Below are 20,629 nucleotides of genomic sequence, written 5' to 3'. Positions count from 1 at the left end.
AAAATAACAACCTTTCATTAAAGACATCAATGATGATACTATGAAAGACAAACCTCATAAAAGATTATGTAACAATTCCTCCCAAAAGTAGGAAACACTGAATGTTAGCTCATCTATATTACCTACCTACATTGTTCATCCATTCCATCTGAGTCACGGCTAATATCATCACTCATGTAATACTTAAAGCAATTCTATTAAAAGAAAAGAGGAAGGGGAAATTTAATTCAAAATTGATAACATTCATAAAGGACAAAAACTTTACTTTTTTAAGTAATTAAAAACACTGGGGAAAATCTCCAGGACACTGGTATGGGCAAAGATTTATTGAGCAATATCACACAAGTTCAGGCAACCAAAGCGAAAATTGGCAAATGAGATCACATCAAGTTAAAAAGCTTCTGCACAGCAAGGATACAATCAACAAAACGAAAAGACAACCCACAGAATGGGAGAAATTTTGCAAAGTGCCCATCTGACAATGGATTAATAATCACAATATATAAAGAGCTCCAACAATTCTATAGGAAAAAAATCAAATAATCCAATCAAAAAATGGGCAAAAGATTAGACTGGACATTTCTCCAAAGAAGACACACAAATGACAAATAGACATATGAAGAGCTGCTCACCATCACTGATTATCAGAGAAATGTTAATCAAAACTATAATAAGACATCATCTCACCCCAGTTTAAATGGCTTATATCCAAAAGACAGGCAATAACAAATGCTGGCAAGGATGTGGAGAAAAGGGAACCCTTGTGTACTGCTGGTAGGAATGTAAATGAATACAATCACTATAGAAAACAGTTTGGAGTTTCCTCAAAAAAACTAAAAATTGAGATACCGTATGATCCAGCAATCCACCTGCTGGGTATATACACAAAAGAAAGGAAATGAGTTTATCAAAGAGATACTGGCACTCCCATGATTGTTGGGCCACTGTTTACAATAGCAAAGATCTGGAAGCAACCTAAGTGCCCATCAACAGATAAATAAATAAATAAAATGCGATACATATACACAATGGAGTACTATTCAGTCATAAGAAAGAATGAGATCCCATCATTTGCAACAACATGGATGGAACTGGAGATCATTATATTAAGTGAAATAAGCCAGGCACAGAACGACAAACATTGCATGTTGTCACTTATAAGTGGGATCTAAAACTCAAAACAATTGAACTCATGGATGAACTAATGAAGGATGTCATGAAGGATGGTTACAAGAAGCTGGGAAAGGTAGTGAGGGAATAGGGAAGAGGTGGGGATGGTTAATGGGTACAAAAAAATACAAAGAATAAGACCTACTATTTAATAGCACAATAGGGTGACTACAGTCAATAGCAACTTAATTGTACATTTTTAAATAACTTAAAGAATGTAATTAGATTGCTTGTAACTCAAAGGATAAATGCTTGAGGGGACAGATACCCCATTTTCCACGATGTACTTATTTTACATTGCATGCCTGTATTAAAACATCTCATGTACGCCATAAATATATACACCTACCATGAACCCACAAAACTTTTAAAAATAAAAACAATTAAAAAAAAAAAAAAGGAGTATGTGTGCATGTTTCAGAGACTCAAAGCAAAAACACTGTACTACCCCAGCCGGGTGCAGTAGCCCATGCCTATAATCCCAGCACTTTGGGAGGACGAGGAGGGTGGATCACCTGAGGTCAGGAGTTCAAGACCAGTCTGGCCAACATGGCGAAACCCAGTCTCTACTAAAAATACAAAAATTAGCCAGGCGTGGTGGCAAGCGCCTGCAATCTCAGCTATTCTAAAGGCTGAGGCAGGAGACTCACTTGAACCCGGAGGTGGAGGTTGCAGTGAGCCAAGATCACGTCATTGCACTCCAGCCTGGACAACAGAGTAAAACTCCGTCTCAAAAAAAAAAAAAAAAACACTGCTACCCGCTACCCACTACCCAATGTCTGTATTGTGCAGACATCTAACTATCTCAAGTCTCAAGAATTAATGCCTTGAAATAGATTTCCATACACTCAAGTACCACTATTCCTTATTTAAAAGTTTATAAAAGATTTTTGGCTGGGTGCGGTGGCTCAGGCCTGTAATCCCAGCACTTTGGGAGGCTGAGGTGGGTGGATCACTTGAGGTCAGGAGTTCAAGACCAGCCTGGCCAACAGGGTAAAACTCTGTCTCTACTAAAAATACAAAAATTAGCCAGGTGTGGTAGCGGGCACCTGTAATCCCAGCTACTTGGGAGGCTGAGGCAGGAGAATTGCTTGACCCAGAAGGTGGATGCTGCCGTGAGCCAAGATTGTGCCACCGCACTGCAGCCTGGGTAACAGGGCAAGACTTCGTCTCAAAAACAAACCAAAAAAAAAAGTTTATAAAAGATTTTAGTAAAGCTAATTTCTGGTCTCACACAACTAGCTACTAAAGCTCTACATAAAAATGTATTAGATGTGGGTACTTAGCAATTTTAATAGCCACCATATACAAACAGCTACTATGTATACAGCAAAAGAATTAATCTAAATTATCTTTAAATATCGAAATATCTACCATGCAAGGTAGGACATATTATGAGAGAAAAGGCTAACTTTCATTAATATGTAAATAAATCTAAAGTCATACAACTAGTAAGAGGCAAAGCTGTTATTCAAATCCAAGTTTGACTGACTTCAAAGTCTTTCCAGTGGACTGCAGAAAGGGAAAAGGTGCTCACCGATACAAACTACGGATGAGTGAAATGGCCTAGGCTCAACAGACTGATTCTTGAAAAAAGACAATCATATAGATAAGAAAACAGAAAGGCAAATACATGTCACAAATCCAGCAATATTAGATTCTACTGTCAAAATTTAAAACGAAACTCTCTAATACATACCCTAGATAGGCCCCTGCTGAACTGAATTCAAGGAAAGGAGGGATATGAATTGCTAAAGAACAAAGTACAGTTCATTTAAGCATGTCTGAATCTATCAAAAATTCATGCCAGAAAAGATCTAGAGCTAGAATTCCAAGGAAAACATGGCCTGCCACTGCATTTCAAAGGCAGCTTTTTATTGGGAAACAAACTAACATAGGACTAATCTTAGCAGGAATATGAGTTAAGAAAACCATAACCATGACATTTATAGGAAGGTAGGTAGTTATTGAGAGGAAGTTTCGCTCTTGTTGCCCAGGCTGGAGTGCAATGGCGCAATCTCAACTCACAGCAACCTCCACCTCCCGGGTTCAAGCGATTCTCCTGCCTCAGCCTCCCGAGTACCTGGGACAACAGGGACCTGCCGCCATGCCCGGCTAAGGTTTTGTATTTTTAGTAGAGACGGGGTTTCACCACGTTAGCCAGGCTGGTCTCGAACTCCTAAGCTCAGGTGATTCACCATCCTCGGCCTCTCAAAGTGCTAGGATTACAACCATGAGCCACCATGCCGGGCCCATATTTACAGATATTTAAAATTAACTCCAAGGTATTACTAACAAAAATGTGGCACAGACCGTTAAAACTATAATCAACACATAAAAAACATTTTTAATTCTATTATCTCCAAGTTACGTCAAAACCCTGCTCCACATAGTTTACATTTGGGGAAGTAGGATATATAAGGGGAAAGATTATAAAACACAAACATTTACACACATCCACTCTTGAGATTTTCAAACACACCAAGCTCTCCCTCAACTACCAGTATCTAAATACCATGTTGCCTCTCCCCAGAACATGATGAACCAATCTCACTTACCAGGCTAATTCTTATTCATATTTCACATATCACCTTTCCATTAGAAAGCCATCCGACCCAAATCATATTTACACAGGCTTCCTGTGTGCTCCCATAATCACAGTATCTCCCCTATCATGACACTTAGGCTTTGTATGTCTATCTTCCTCACTACAATAGAAGTCTTCCAAGGGCAGATACCATTTCCATCTTTCTTCAAGACTGTGCCCTCAAAGGCCTGGTATATGGTAAGCATTCAAATATTTATGGCATGAAATATCAACAGATCATTACGTACCTTACAAATAAGAACTTGCAATGAAGGGTGTCTATAAATGGAATCTTTTTGAAAATGATTGACCTGTTGTCCACAAGCAGTGCAGCTCACAATTCCATGAAGCCCATCTTCTAGGAGAAAGGAGTGACTATTATTCACACATTTACACAAAGAAAAAGATATTTACTTTAGTCAGCATTTTGTAACTTTTGTATTAGAAATGAAATACCTTATAATCCTTAGAAAAAATGGCATCTTGGATACAAGTAAAAAAGGTTAATATTTTACCGACTTACTAAGCACATGACAACCTTGGCAAATTCCAAGTTACAAATCCTAATTGTTTCCTTTTACAGATGCAAATGCCATTTTTTACAACTCGAAATAACATTAAGAGAACCCACAAAAATTTCTAAAACTAGGGGCCAAGAGCTCTTTTTTATTTTATTATTGCTTTGCAAATAAATTCAGTATCAGTCCTTACAGAATGGGGAAGTAACATATATGGAACAGATTCTTTTGCAATCCTATACTTAAGTATGCCATAAAGGTTTTTATTCTCAAAGTGGAACTGTCTGCACAGATCCTATCAATTTGGTATGTAGAAACTTGGTAATTTTATGATATTACCAATTTCCTTCCCATATTTACTTCAACATTATCCATAATTGTCATTAACCTGCCTTTTTTCTATCTGTACTCCACTATCCACTCCATACCAACACTGTCTACTATTTTCAAATAAAGACAAACAAGATATTGCAAGTATATCTATTTTGGCAGCAAAACATCAGAACGACTAGGGGTAAAAGGCAGAGTCCCATTCTGTACTGTCCCCTGAAAAACAGACTGAAGAAAACCTACAGAAACCTCTCCAGCCTCCTACTTGTCCCTAGTTCTGGTAAGGCAGTGTTTCACACCCTGAGCTAAACATTAGAGTCATCTGAAGAACCTTTTTAAAAACAGCCATTCCCACCCCTAAACCACTGAATTAAAACCTCTCAGACATTTTCTTAAAGTTTCAAAGATGATCCTGATGTGCAACCAAGACCTTGATCAAAATAAGATGGTAGATTATAATTCAGAAGAAGCCACTCAAAATGCTTACATTCACAAATAAAAAGGAGACAACTAAAAAACAAATTGGCACCATACTTAAATAAAAAACAAAACATCACATATATTTCTCACCCTTTTAATTTTCTCTTTTGGGTTTCTATTAGGTTTAAGGTCCAAAGCACCATGGACCCAAATATTATCATGAATATTTTTATTTGTAAAAACTTTTTTAAAAATTTAAGAGCTAGAGCTCACTCTGTCACCTAGGCTGGAATGCAATGGTGCAAATTCAGCTCACTGCAGCCTCTACTTCCCAGGCTCAATCAATCCTCCTACCTCAGCCTCCTGAGTAGCTGGGACTACAGGCACAGACCACCACACCCAGCTAATTCTTTGTAGAGACTGGGTCTCACTGTGTTGCCCAGGCTGGTCTCCAACTCCTGGGCTCAAGCAATCTTCTGGCCTCAGCCTCCCAAAGTGCTGGGATTACAGGTGTGAGTCACTACACCTAGCCAGAAGCTAAAAGTTTTAAAGTTTAAGAACACCATCATACTGTTTTAGAAGATAAAAGTAAACTTGAAGTTTCACTATTTATGTTGCTAAAATTTTTATTTTTTTTTTTTTTAATTTTAAAGATGGGGTCTCAATCCATCACCCAGACTGGAGTACAATGGCACAATCACAAGTCACTGTAGCCTCAAACGCCTGAGCTCAAGCAATCCTCCCACCTCTTCCTACCTAAAAGCAAGTATTACAAGCCTAATTTATTATAATCACATTATTTACAAATACCAGTTTGATCTTGGGTATTCATATATTCTGTATTCGTTTTAACAGAAACAAATACACCACAGCATACTTTTTCATTTCAAATAATTATTCCATTCAGATAAACTAACAAGATAAATAAAATGTAGAATCTGAAGGTTCATCCAATGTTAAGTAATACTTACTAAGCATCTTCTATGTGCTTTGGTGCATATATCACTCAAGAATTAAACAAAACTAGGTAATTCTTTGGAGATTTTCTCCCACATGTGCACAAGTAATCAAATATAAGGATATTCACCATAGCACTAATTAGAAAATTAGAAAATGAAAAATTGGGAATAACTTCCTATGCGGGAAATGAATAGTGACTTATTGATACCACATAATTCTATAGAGCAGTGAAAAATAAGCAAACTAGATGTACATTTACTGACATGAATACAATTCAAAAACAATGTTAAATGAAAAACGTTCCCAAATGATATATACAGCATATTATTTTGTTATATTTTTAAACGAAAAATGTTTTATGAATACATATATAAAAAACATAGAAAAACATGCACACACATGCACATGCATAAAACTTCAAGATAATCATTACCTGTGGGGTGGGAAGAAGGGGAAATGGATGAGAGTAGGACTGAACCAATATTTTACTTAAGTGAGATCTGAAGCAAATATGGTAAAATGTTGAAATGTTACTTTATGTACTTGTTGCTGTACACATGTTTAAATTTTTTATTTTTAGTTATGAAATATATTTAAAATTGTAACACAGGGTATAAATGAAAAAGAGGCATTTTCATTTCTGAGCGCAATACATTTTAATGGTTTTAAAGAGAGAACAAAATTATTGTGTCATGTAAAAAAGTTAGGTGTAAAATATACTTTCTAACAATTAAAACTGGGAAGAGAATGTCAAAATAGGGTATGATACTAAAATTTTTTTTAAAAAATCCGCTCCTGAAATGTTAACTTTAGCCATATCTTTGTGTTATAATATTATTCCAAATCAATATAAGACTTTTTATATAAAGTTTACATTCTTGACAGTTTCCTAAGTTAGGCTTCAATTTTGGAACTAGCTTTCTTAAAAAGTTTAAATATTATCTACACCAATTCAGTATTTCAGATCACCAATTTATCTATATATGTGTATATAAAGTAAACCTAGTGTTAAATTTCCTGTGTGATTTCTGACAGCTTAAAAATGTAACAAATCATTAAGATGAAAATAGATGTGAAAGATTTAAGTGCTACTGATAGCTATAAATGTATGTATTCCCTTAAGCGTGATACCAAAACATTCTTACACAGAACATTCAATAAAATGTTCCTGAAACTTATCAGCTGAGACCAAATGCCAGCAGCATACCAAAGTGGCACTAGCAACACCCTCATCAACAACAGTGGTTCTTTTATTCTTTCAGCCCTTATCCACATTTCAGACATCGACTGCTCCAGGGTCCCTTCCCAAAAAAACACCACTTAGACACTCTGTACACTAAGTGTACACAATGCAGAACACTTAGTTATTTGTCTTCTCTAGAGAACCTATGATCAGAGGAAAGAAACTCTTACTACTGATCTTCACCATCACTTTCTAATTGAGGATTCTCTTAAATTTTAAGACTACTACCTTAGCTTTAATGAGCTCTGTTGCTGCAATGGCAGTTTCCCTACTATGAACTAAAGTCTCAGAAAGATTCCTTATGCTCAAAAGGAGTTGACTACCCCTTTGTGGACAAAATACTAAACACTATTTCCTTTATTTTTGCCAACAACCTTACAAATTATTTAATCTGACAACAAATATATATAATATTTTATAAGTATAGATATATTTTACTGGTTCCATCAAGATAATCATAGCATTAAAATAAAAATCCACACAAAAATTTCACCAATATAAGAGCTTCACTGTAATTTCACAATTATATAATCTGATCAATATTAAATGGATATGCTTTCACTACACTTCTACTTAGAAATTTAGTGTCATGTTCTATCATTTGGAGATTCATTCCTTTTACAGTTATGAATTCTGGCTCTGTTAAGCTGCCCCAAAATATATATACACACTCTCTAAGAATCACACACAAACAAGTGGGACACATAGTCCACTATCATACATTTCTAAATAAATACAAACTTTTTATAGATGGTTAGCCAATATTGAGTGTGTGTGTGTGTGTGTGTGTGTGTGTGTGTGTGTGTGTATGGGCGTGTGTTAATTTTTTTGAGACAGGGTCTGACTCTGTCATCCAGGCTGCAGTTCAGTGGTGCAATCACGGCTCACTGCAGCCTCGATCACCTGGGCTCAAGTGATCCTCCCACCTCAGCCTCCAGAGTTGCTAGGACTACAGGCATGTGTCACTATGTCCAGCTGATATTTTTATTTTTTGTAGATATGGGTCTCACTATATAGACCAAGCAGGTCTCGAACTCCAGGACTCAAGTAATCCTCCTGCCTTGGCTTCCTAAAGTGCTGGTATTACAGGTGTGAGCCACCACTCCCCAACGTTTGTGTGTTTAAGGGAGGATAGACAGACAAAGGGAGAGGCGCCTCCGGCAGACAGAGGGAGGGTTATCAGCTCTAGCTCCCTACTCCTTCCTACTTATGTCCATGTTGCTGTTCTTAGATTAATGGATCTGAAACTTCAGTGTATGCAAGAAAAAACTGGGGTACATTTTTTACCTCATCAACAGAAATTCTAATTTGTGAGGAGTAGAGTCAAGGGATTTGCATTTATAATATCCCAACTAATATTAATGCAGATGTACGTCACTCTATGCAACTCTAACTATATATAAAGTTACCTGTAGGCCACAGACAAGATTTTGCATGAATCTAAAATTCTTTTAGGGTTGGGGGGGAAACATAGTATTATGGCATATATTATAGAACATGTGGAAGAAGGAAATGCTAAGCTTCTTGAGATAACTTAATAGCCACTGAAGGCAAAGGTGTTTTGATAAATAGTGTTTAACCTTTTCTGCTTCAGAGCTCAGAGAGAAACAGAAGTTATATTTAAGTAGTGCTTTTAATAAACAAAAGGCAGAAAAGTGGAGGTATTTTTAGTAAGCACATCAGATTTTCCAATATGGTCATAAACAGCAATTTAAATTCATGTTTCATTTTCAATTGTATTTACCTCCGCGTTTTTTGAGATTTTCAGTTTTCATTTTACTTCTGCTTCTAAATTCAGGCCCTTTAAAATCATCTTTGTCTTCATTCAGCACTGGCTCTGGCTGTACAATCACTGTACCTAGAATGATTTCATTTAAAAAACCATTACACATATTAAATGTGCAAGTGAAGTACAAGACTTCAGTTCAGATAAAGCCAACATTGCTGGTACATAGTTTGTTTCTTTCAAGCTTTAGATATTGGTATAAGGACCTCACAAAAGTAAATAAAACAGGGAAATAGTATAAGGGCCAGGTGTCAACAATCAGTTTATTTGTTGAAATATAGTTCATAAAAACAGGAAAGGGAGGTATTATGGCGTGATTAAAAAAGAAATGTGTGAATCAAATAGAAAGCCTCAACCCAGTTCTGAATTTTTATAGTGCCTATCACAAAAGCTGTTATGAATATGAACATCTATGCTAAGTTCCATAAAGAATTCATAAAATATATGGTTCAGAGGGAAAAAATTTTTAAAGACATCCTATTTTCATAATCCAAATCATAAACTCAGAAATATTTTTAAGGGTAGTTTTATACTGCAAGGGAGGGGTATTGGTGGGGGAAATGAAGTTCATTCTATTACTCCTGTATCTATTCTGCAGCATTTCCCAACTGGTATGTCAAAGCTTCAGTACTCTGTAAAGTCCTTAAAGAGTTTTTACAGATTAAGATACTTTAGCTAAAGTACCCTAACAATAAATCGTAGAATGAGATCATTTGTTGATCCCTATGTTAATATTTTAGAAAGAATGTCCTTCCTTAACTATAAAACATGTGAATTGAGGAGAGAGGCTATCAATTTAAGTTTTCATTAGTTCTCTCAAGAGTAAATAAGACAGGCATAGTAAAAAGGGTTTAAGTCTCAATGTTTACCTACATTGCTTGGCTTAGTAATTGGCTATCATCGGCAACAATCAAGGAAGAAAAGGCAGGTAGTCGCCAGGGGCTTTCTCTGAACATGGCTCTATGTTACTCAACAAGCAAATTTTGACAAGTTATAACATCTAGTTGGTAAATGAGTTTCGGAGTCTCTGAAAGTGTGTGGGGAGAGGACACAGATGATTGAGATTTTACAGATTGTAATAAAATTAAATAATCCCCACCAAAAAACGTTATTCACAGCAATCATTGCATGTATATACTCTCAGAGAAGCCCCAGCATTTGAAAAGAACTAAAGATTTTAAATTAACAACAACAACAACAAAAAAAAAAAAACCTGAATTCTCCCTAGAGATTCTTCTAGGGAGAATTGGAAGCAAAGCAGCAGAGTGAAAAGAGCACCCACTAGGCTTTGGATTCAAGCAGACCTGGGTTGAAATCTTAGCTTCTCAATTTAAAGCTGAAAAAGTTCCTTGGGTTCTGAATTTGTTCCTTTATCTCTACAAGCAAAATAATAACTACCTTACAGTGTTGTTTTGAGGATTAAAGGAGTTAATTCTGTAAGAGCCTGGTACTTATATATACTCAATAAATATTACAACAATAATATAAACACCCAAATTTAACCTTATGAAATGGGTCTGTTTTTGTTTTGGTCTGACAGAATTAGGCATAGTTTAGGTTAGTAATATCATATGCTGACTTTCTTCCACAGTACCATTAAAACAAAAGTTTGAATTCCTATTTCTTACATCATAAACACTCCCAATGACCACCACTGAGAATGTAAAAATCCAAAGTAAGTCACCACCTACGGGACTTAGACTCCCATGTTAGTTGTTTCTGCCCTTGGCCACCAAAACCATTATGTAAAATTGTCATAAATGATTTGCAAAGCTAAGTAAGTGGTAGGCCCCTATCTCTCTTCTTTCATTAATTTCCTTTCCTCATTTCATTTATCACCTTTTGTAACTTCTAATTTATCCTAGTCAAGGAAAGTCCCATCCCTCTTACCTACCGTACTTTTTAAATTTCCATAATTTGAAAATGTGTCATAAAAACATAGACAGGGAACAAGGTTTAATAAGCACTGCTGTAAAAGATCTATGAGAATGAATTTGAAAAATCTGCCAAGAGACTACAACATATTATTTAACAAAGAAAAAAATATAAAATTTGACTCTTTGAACCAAGTCCCCTGTCATTCTCATCATTCAATTATATTGCTCTCAGATTTGAGCTATGAAGAGTCCAAGATACTCATTTGGCTTTTTTCCCCATTATTAACAAGGTTTTATGGTTAGAACTTCAACAGTTGAGAGGTATGTGACAAAGTTTTTTAAAAAGGTAACAGCAAGAAATACAACTAAATCTATCTATGATAGTTAACTTCAGCTTTTAGCCTTAGGGAATTTAAGAATGCAGTAAGACTAAACTAGACTGTAAATGATTTTTAAGTTTTCAGGAACGGTCATTACATTTTTGTATAAAGCAGGCACATTAACACTGACTGAACCAAAACCTAATATAATAAATTTTTAAACCTGCTTACACATTGAAGTATAATTTGGAAACTAAAGCCCCTTGTCTAAAACTCAATGGAAAGAAAAAAATAGATTTCATTCTTTACAAAACTAACTGAATATTCCAAATTTTTAACTTCGATAATACACATTATCATTGGCATACAAATATATTTCTAGACAAATCACTAGGAAAATGCCATGTTTGGTCTTTTGTACATAGCTAACAGTAATCAAGTTCCAATTTTATAAAAATGATGTTTAAAAATTCATTTCAACTTTAACTTCATGAAAAATTAACACACATTACCTTTTGGCAAGCTTTGCATAGTAATATCATTTTCTGAATTTTCATTAGATGCATCTTCATTTACAGTTTCGTCATCCAAAGGTTTTTCATCATCTGATTCTACATACTTTGTTACAATTGAAGGTTTCCTATGAAAGAATTAAGTTTATAGAATTATGAACATTTCTGACAACTGGAACAATACCCAAAGAACATAAATAACATGTTGAGGTTGAGCAGTGGGTCTCAACCAGGAAGCACATCAGAATCACCTAGGGAAGCATGTGTGTCTACACCATATCACTGAAGATTATGACTCAGTAGGTCTGGAGTAAGACCAAGGCATATGCATTCTGAAAAAGCTACCAGGGAGACCTTGGAGGACACTCTTCTTTAAGAATCACTACTTTAGAGAAATAAATTAATATCAAGCAAGCTTGGTTTTCAAGAGACATTCCCACTGCTTAGAAACAATGAAAGTCCAATAGACTAAGCGGCAAACTTCTAATACGAATTATACTGCACAGTATATTGGGAATTATATTATGTTAGAAAATAGTTTCAGTTTTTATGTATGGCTTCACAATTTAGCAGAAAAAAGTGTTTTTTACCACTCTTTTTTCTCCTTGTAACTTACAACTATGATGACTAACTCCCCATCCTAGACAATTTCAAAAAACCCATTGCCTCATAAGGCATTCAACAATTATTTTCTCCTTTTTCAAGGACATATATTGTCTAATGAAATAAACTACATATTGCGAGGGCCACTAATACATAATAAATCCTTTAAAAACCCTTTAAAATTCAAAGTTGGAATGAAAAATAATTGTTAAATTCAGGTGACAGATACAAAGGGATTCATTATATTATCATTTTTAAATATGTATATTTGTATAGAATAGTTAACTCAGAATAGTGCTTGACATGAGTTCAGAAAAAATTTGGTTCTAGAAACAGAAAATAACCTGAAAAAGAAAATAACTTTTTGTCCCTTCAACATCAACTAACCTCTTTGATCGTGACGATCCTGAAGACTTGGATTTTTCTGAAGAGCTAGTTCCCTAGATGTGAGACATAAATATAAAAGTGAATAAAACTCTCAAAACAGCACCCCTACAATTAGCTATTTCCCTATAGCAACTTCAATACAGCGATATAATGAGATGCTATTTATTTGCCTAGAATATTTTTCTAAAAGGAACTCCAAAAACTAATTCTCTACCACATAAGGAACACAGATGCAAAAAAATAAAAATAAAAACTAATTCTCATTTACTGCCAGGTTTCCTTGGCTGAAGATTAAATTTCTCGTTTTTCACATGGTTGCTGTCGCATGCTGCGGGGGATACACTGCTGTAAAATGATCATGGCCCCACTCAACAAAGACAAAACAAAGAAGCAGAAGTAATCAGATCTCAACAGAAGTAGGGAGTTTTAAGGCTCTAAATATGTTTCATTATTCTCTAAGCTAACACCTGGCATGAAGTAACTTCTACAACTTGCTTTGAGATACTAAACTTACCCTCATTTTGCCAGTATAATCAATATATTTTACTGGATTCAGTTTTTTTACAGTAGGTAAAAAAAATTCCCAAAACCATAGTTGTAGACCTGTATATCATGCAAAGGACCTTGTTATGAGTTGCTAATAATAATGCTTAGCAGACTCTAGATACCAAGTTTTGAGAGATTTCACAACCATGAAGTTCATGCCCATAAGATCCACCTCAAACACCTCTGGGGTAATATAAAGACAGTTAAATATCTATCTGTTGGAAAGTCTTCAGCTGTCTGACTTTAGGTAAACCGCTGAAGTGAACCACAACAATAACAGAAACAATGAACACCTTCTCAAACTGGAAAACAATGAAACTGAAGCATCATAATGACAACTGGGTATCAGTAGCCTTCGACACATACATGTGTCTAGAAGCAATCTAACAACATATGCTCTAGTCGGTTAATAGTAACTAACAAATATCTCTAAATAATTATCCTTACCTCTTCCTTGCTGTTTTCCATCATATCAGAGTTACTTCCAGAACCACTGATTTTATCTAAAAAAGAAGAAATAAAGAACATTATTTATCTCTTTGATGCATTATCAAATAGAACATCAATACTTATAACTCCATAAACCCATTCTCACACTATGAAGTCTGGCAGTATTGTTAACACACTAGTCACATTAAAATATTCCTAGAAGAGTTCTTTCACTAGAATCACTCTCCTTTTGCATACTAACCCCTCCTTATAAAGCATGAAATCTCTATAAAGATTACTTTGGTATAAAAACATTACCAATAAAGTATATTTCATTTCACCATAAAATGCTGGGAAAATAACAGCAAACTAAACCAAAATCAAGGAGAAGGAAATAATAAAGATTATGGCAGAAATTCATGAAACAGATGAAATAGGAAATAGAAAAACAATGGGGGAAAAAAAAATCAATAAAACCAAAGAGTAGTTCTTTTTCTTTTCCTCCTTTTTTTTTTTTTTTTTTTTTTTTTTGGAGATAGGGTCTCACTCCATTGTCCATACTAGAGTGCAGAAGTGCTATCATGGTTCACTTTAGCCTCAACCTCCCGGGTTCAGGTGATCCTCCCCTCTAAGCCTCCCAGGTAGTTGGGACTACAGGTGCGCACCACCACACCCGGCTAATTTTTTGTGGAGATGGGGTTTCGTCATGTTGCCCAGGCTGGTCTCTAACTCCTGGGTTCAAGTGGTCTGCCCACCTTGGCCTCCCAAAGTGCTGAGATTATGGGCATGAGCCACAGGCACCTGGCCAAAAACTAATTCTTTTTTTTTTTTTTTTTTTATACTTTAAGTTCTAGGGTACATGTGCATAACGTGCAGGTTTGTTACATATAAAAAGATGATCAAGCAGGAACTTGGCCATTCAAGTTGGAATCTGCTAGGGATTGTGTAACAACTTACCTGCGGGGGAAGAAAAGATGAACAAACTTTAGGCTAGACTGACCAAGAAAAAAAAGAAACAAGACTCAAGTTACTAGACTCAGAAATGAAAACGAGGACATTACTACCAAACTTACTGAAATAAAGGGATTATAAAGGAATACTATGAACAACTGTATGCCAAAAAATTAAATAACTTACATGAAATGAACAAATTCCAAAACACAAACTACTAAAACTGATTCAAGAAGAAACAGTTGTGAATAGATCTGTAACAATTGATGAGATTAAATCAGCAATAAAAAAAGCTACCCATAACGAAAAGGCCCAAATGTTCTCTCACCACTTAATTATAACAAACATTTAAAAAAGGACTAATACCAATTCTTCACAAACTCTTCAAAAAACAGAAAAGGAGGCAACATTTCCCAACTCATTTTATGAAACTAGTATTGCCCTGATATAAAAAAAAATCTATCACAAATAGAGAAAACTACAGGCAAGTATCACTTATGAATATAGATGCAAAAATCCACAAAATATTAGAAAACTTCAAATCAGAAGACAGGCTAGAGACTGGGAGAAAATCTTCACAAAGTACACATCTGATAAAAGACAATTATCCAAACTATACAAAGAATGCTTAAAACTCAACAATAATATAACAAACAACATGATATTAAAGCAAGGAAAAAAAGAAACCTATGTGAACAGACACCTCACCAAAAAAGATACACAGATGCAAATAAGCACATGAAAAAATGCTCAACAATATATGTCATTAGGGAATTGCAAATTAAAACAATATACCCCTACACGCCTATTAGAATAGCCAAAATCCAGAACACTGACTATACCAAAACCTGCTGAGAAGGGTATGGAGCAAAAGAAACTCTCATTTATTGCTGGTGGGAATGCAAAATGGTACAGCCACTCAGGAAAACAGTTCAGTAATTTCTTACAAAACTAAGCATACCATACATAAAGCAGCAATCACACTCCTTGGTGTTTATCCAAAGAAGCTGAAAACATATATCCACAAAATAACCTGCATGGAGATGTTTATAAACATTTTTATTTTATATAAACATCTTCATTTACTTATATAAACATCTTTATAAGCAGCTTTATTCATAACTGCCAAAACTTGGAAGCAACCAAGATATCGTTTAGAAGATTAATGGATAAACAAACTGTAGTACATCCAGAAAATGGAATATTATTAGGCACTAGAAATAAATTAGTTATCAAGCTACAAAGAGACATGGAGGAAACAAATGCAGATTACTATGTGAAAGAAGCCAGTCTGGAAAGGCTACATACATATGATTACAACTATGACAATCTGAAAAAGGCAAAACTATGGAGAAAGTAAAAAGATCAGTGGCTGCCAGTACTCACAGGGGAGAAAGGGATGAAGAAACAGGCACAGCACAGGAAATTTTTAGGGCAGTGAAACTATTCTGTATGATACCACAAAATGTTGAATGCAGGTCATTATATATTTGTCAAAAATCTTTAAAATGTATAACACCAAGAGTAAACCTTAACATAAACTATGCATTTGGGGTAATAATGACACATCAGTGTAGGTTCACCAATGTTATATAACAAATGTACAACTCTATTACGGAATGCTGATAGTGGGAGATGCTATGCATGTGTAGAAGCAGGGGCATATGGGAACTCACTGTACTTTTTGCTCAATTTTGCTATGAACCTAAAACAGCTCTTTAAAAATACCTTTTTTCTGGCTGGGTGTAGTGGCTCACGCCTGTAATCCTAGCATTTTGGAAGGCTGAGGCGGGCGGATCACCTGAGGTCAGGAGTTCGAGAACAGCCTGATCAATAAGATGAAACCCAGTTGCTACTAAAAATAGAAAAATTAGCTGGGCGTGGTGGCATGTACCTGTAAACCCAGCTACTCGGGAGGCGGAGACAGGAGAATCGCTTGAACCCAGGAGGTGGAGGTTGCAGTGAGCCAAGATCGTCCCATTGCACTCCAGCCTGGGCAACAAGAGCGAAACTCAGTCTCAAAAAAAAAAAAAAAAAATTCTTTTTTCTAATAAATTAAGGAAGATGGGAAATTTAAAATCTACAAAAACCCACAGGTAGGTAATATCATACTTAATGGTGACAGACTGAATGCTTTCCCCCTTAAGATCAGGAACAAGGCAAGGAAATCTGCTCTCGTCATTTGTATTCAACTTTGCACTATGGATTCTACTCAGAGCATGCATGTTAAAAAAAAAATTGAAAGGCATCAGTATTTAAAAGGAAGGTATGAAACTATCCCTATTAGAGGGCCAGGTGCGGTGGCTGACGCCTGTAATCCCAGCACTTTGGGAGGCTGAGGCAGGTGGATCACCTGAGGTCAGGAGTTCGAGACCAGCCTAGCCAACATGGCAAAATCCCGTCTCTACTAAAAATACAGAAATTAGCCAGGTGTGGTGGCGCATCCCTGTAATCCCAGCTACTAGGGAGGCTGAGGCAGGAGAATCACTTGAACCCAGGAGGCAGAGGTTGCGGTGAGCTGAGGTCACGCCATTGCACTCCACCCTGGGCAACAGAGCGAGACTCTGTCTCAAAAAAAATAAACAAATAAAACTATCCCTATTAGAATATGGCATTATCTCATACATAGAAGATCCTAAGGAATCCACTAAAGAATTATTGGAATAGGCTGGGCACAGTGGCTCACACCTGTAATCCCAAAACTTTGGGAGGCCGAGGCGGGCAGATCACCAGAGGTCAGGAGTTTAAGACTAGCCTTGCCAACATGGCAAAACCCTGTCTCTACTAAAAATACAAAAATTAGCTGGGTGTAGTGGCGGGTGCCGGTAATCCCAGCTACTTGGTAGGCTGAGGCATGAGAATTGCTTGAACCTGGGAGGCGGAGGTTGCAGTGAGCCAAGATCACACCACTGCACTTCAGCCTGGGGAACAGAGCGAGACTATCTCAAATTTAAAAAAAAAAAAAAAGAGGCCGGGTGCAGTGGCTCAAGCCTGTAATCCCAGCACTTTGGGAGGCCGAGACGGGCGGATCACGAGGTCAGGAGATCGAGACCATCCTGGCTAACACGGTGAAACCCCGTCTCTACTAAAAATACAAAAAACTAGCCGGGCGAGGTGGCGGGCGCCTGTAGTCCCAGCTACTCGGGAGGCTGAGGCAGGAAAATGGCGTAAACCCAGGAGGCGGAGCTTGCAGTGAGCTGAGATCCGGCCACTGCACTCCAGCCTGGGCGACAGAGCAAGACTCTGTCTCAAAAAAAAAAAAAAAAAAAAAAAAAAAGAATCATGGGAATAAAATTAGTTCAGGAAGATTGATGGGTACAAGGACAATAAACAAAAATCAATGTTATGTCTATACATTTGCAATGAATAATCTCAAAATGAAACTAAGAATTCCATTTATAACAGAATTAGAAGGAAATAATTTACAAAAAAAAAAAGAAGTACAAAACATACTCTGAAAATTATAAAATGCCATTGAAAGAAATTAAAGATCTAAATCAATGGAAAAACACTTCATATTCATGAATTAGAAGACAACATTTTTTTTTTAAATTAGGGACAGAGTCTCACTCTACTGCCCAGGCTGGAGTGCAGTGGTGTAATTATAGCTCACTGCAGCCTCAAACTCCTAGGCTCAAGTGATCCTCCTGCCTCAGCATCCTGATTAGCTGGCACCACAGGCACATGCCACCATGGCTGGTTAATTTTTAAATATTATGTAGATGGGGTCTGGCTATGTTTCCCAGGCTGGTCTCAAATTCCTGTCCTCAAGTGATCCTCCCACCTCAGCCTCCCAAAGTGCTGGAATTACAGGCATGAGTCATCGCACCTCGCCAGTGATAAAACATTAAACATCCTTGAGATACAATTTACATACCATACAATTTACCCATTTAAAGCACACAATTCCATCAGCCACCAGGCCAAGCCACAAGATTTATCATTCTTATGATGCCAATGTTACAGAATCTTTGGGGTGTCACTTTTCTGGCCAGAAACATCTGTGGCTGGTGGTACCTGTGCCAGAGTTTTGCTCGGGCCTGCTGGGCTCGTCCCGCCTATTTGGCCTGGCCGGCTACACTTGGCTCATGCCACTGACCTGTATTCTATGCTGGCCAAGGGAGACTGCATGAAGCAGCAAGGGGTATATGAGCAAGTGTGGGGTCCAGCCACTGCGCAATCAGACATGCTAGGGGCTGCAGCAGGGCACGCAGCTCCAGGTGCCAGCATGGGCATCAGCTCTTTCTCTGTGAGGCTGCAGCTGGACCAGGAACACCACAAGCAGCATCCACAGCTGGCACCAGGGAACACGGTGGCACCCAGAAGGCTGGAGACACCAGGAACCGCAGGCAGGGCCCCAAAGAGAGAGTCACAGCCCTGGCTCGGGGAGCTCCCAGGTCTGGGCTCCCCAAAGGGCTGCAGCTCTTCTTTCCTTCTCTTCACCTGCAACAAGGTGAGCAAGGGGCATGTCTCAGCCCTGTTTGTGTTACAGCTCTTTTAGCCTCATTCAGCAGGTCCCAAGTTCTTGTCCTGCACCCAAGAAGAATGAGGTACACAGAAAAGTGGAGAGTAAGCAAGATAAAGAGGGGCTTTATTGAGCAATAGAACAGCTCAGAGGAAACCCAAAGGGGCAACTCCTTTCCACAGTCAGGGTATCCCAACAAGTGCTCAGCTCCTAGCAGAGAGGGTGGCTCTTCTCTGCTAGGCAAGTCGTTACAAGCTGCTCCTCTCAGCAGCTGATCATCCCATCATTTGCACAGCTCTCACTAGAGAGGAGGCCCTAGTATGGGTGGTACCTCTCTGCAGGAAGGTCGTCCCATTGTCTCTGCAGCTCTCAGCAAAGAGGAGGCCCTAGAGTGGGTGGCATCTCTTTGCAGGAAGGTCATCTTGTCATCTCTGCAGCTCACAGCAGAGAGGAGGTCCTAGAGTGGGTTGCTCCTCTCTGCAGCTGGTCACCTGACATCTGTTCAGCTCTGGCTGAGCCTGGGGCTTTTATGGGCCTCAGAGGGGAGGATGTGCGTGCCAACTGGTCCAGGGGCGGGCCCAGAAAAGGCACCACAAGTTCCCACTCTGATCCATGTGACCGGCAGCCCAACCCCCAGCCTTCAGGCTTTCCCTGGCCTGAAGGTGGGTCCTCACCAGGGACCCACCACCTTCCACTCAGGAACCTACCTCCTGCTGCTGTTCATGGCACCCAGGCTGTAGATGCAAGGGGGCACCTGCAAGTCAATGCTGAACTGCCCTCAGCCCTGCCTCAGCTTCCCTATGTTTGTCAGTACCCAAAGTCCGGAGGGGGGCCAAGGCAGCAGAAGGCTGGCGTGTCAGCAGTTCCCCGAGCATATGCACACCTGGCCAGGCTGCAACAGCATCCAGGCTCGGCCCCAACTTTGCCCCAAGATCACAGCAGGTGCCAACAGCAAGGAGAAGCCAGGCAGCAGGAGCAGGCACTTCCAAGCCTATGAGGGCAAAGCAGCGGCCTTCCCTGGCCCGAAGAGTGCAGAGACGCCTGGGTCTGCAGCCCCCTCATGATTTGGGTGGCTGCAGCTGCACCCAGTGGGGCAGGGCTCCTGCCTGCCCCATAAAGCAGGAGGCCCAGGTCTACACCCACGATTTGGGCAGCTATAGCTGTACCCAGGAGGGCGGGACACCAGCCTGCTCCATAAAGCGGGAGGATTGGATCTGTAGCTATGGTTTGGGTGGCTGTGGCTGCACCTGGGGCTCCTGCCTGCTTCGTGGAGCAGAAGGCCAGGGTCTGTAGCAGCAGTTTGGGAGACTGCAGCTGCACCCAGGAGGGTGGGTCTCCTGTCTGCTCCATGGAATGAGAGGCCTGGGACTGTAGTCACGGTTTGGTCAGCTGCTGTTGCACCTAGGAGGGTGGGGCTCCTGCCTGCTCCCAAGACTCAAGAGCACAGGGATGCCCAGGTCTACAGTCATGGCTTAGGCAGCTGCAGCAAGACCCAGGGAGCTCCCACCCCAACTTGGAAGGGGCA

General features: G+C 38.5%; 1 protein-coding gene across 8 annotated transcripts in view; it reads right to left on the bottom strand.

The window, feature by feature from the left end:
* ATRX (ATRX chromatin remodeler) overlaps window positions 1-20,629 on the bottom strand; it is a 224,319-nt gene that overhangs the window by 190,525 nt on the left and 13,165 nt on the right. For 3 of the 8 annotated variants that reach the window (XM_026452141.1, XM_026452137.1, XM_026452136.1), the window contains exons 2-7: window positions 13,707-13,762; window positions 12,714-12,766; window positions 11,724-11,851; window positions 8,973-9,086; window positions 4,006-4,115; window positions 127-194 (exon numbers count right to left, since the gene is read on the bottom strand). In XM_026452141.1, the coding sequence (XP_026307926.1) occupies window positions 127-194; window positions 4,006-4,115; window positions 8,973-9,086; window positions 11,724-11,851; window positions 12,714-12,766; window positions 13,707-13,762 (529 nt within the window). Of the gene's footprint in view, window positions 1-126; window positions 195-4,005; window positions 4,116-8,972; window positions 9,087-11,723; window positions 11,852-12,713; window positions 12,767-13,706; window positions 13,763-14,645; window positions 14,684-20,629 lie in introns of all 8 variants that reach the window. The other 5 variants (XM_026452138.1, XM_026452140.2, XM_023202314.2 and 2 more) reach the window with 4 other exon arrangements.

This window comes from Piliocolobus tephrosceles, chromosome 12 (genome assembly GCF_002776525.5).
Source record: "Piliocolobus tephrosceles isolate RC106 chromosome 12, ASM277652v3, whole genome shotgun sequence".
Lineage (NCBI taxonomy): Eukaryota > Metazoa > Chordata > Mammalia > Primates > Cercopithecidae > Piliocolobus > Piliocolobus tephrosceles.
The sequence above is the reverse complement of the archived record's forward strand: the minus strand, read 5'-3'. Positions and strand labels throughout refer to the sequence as shown.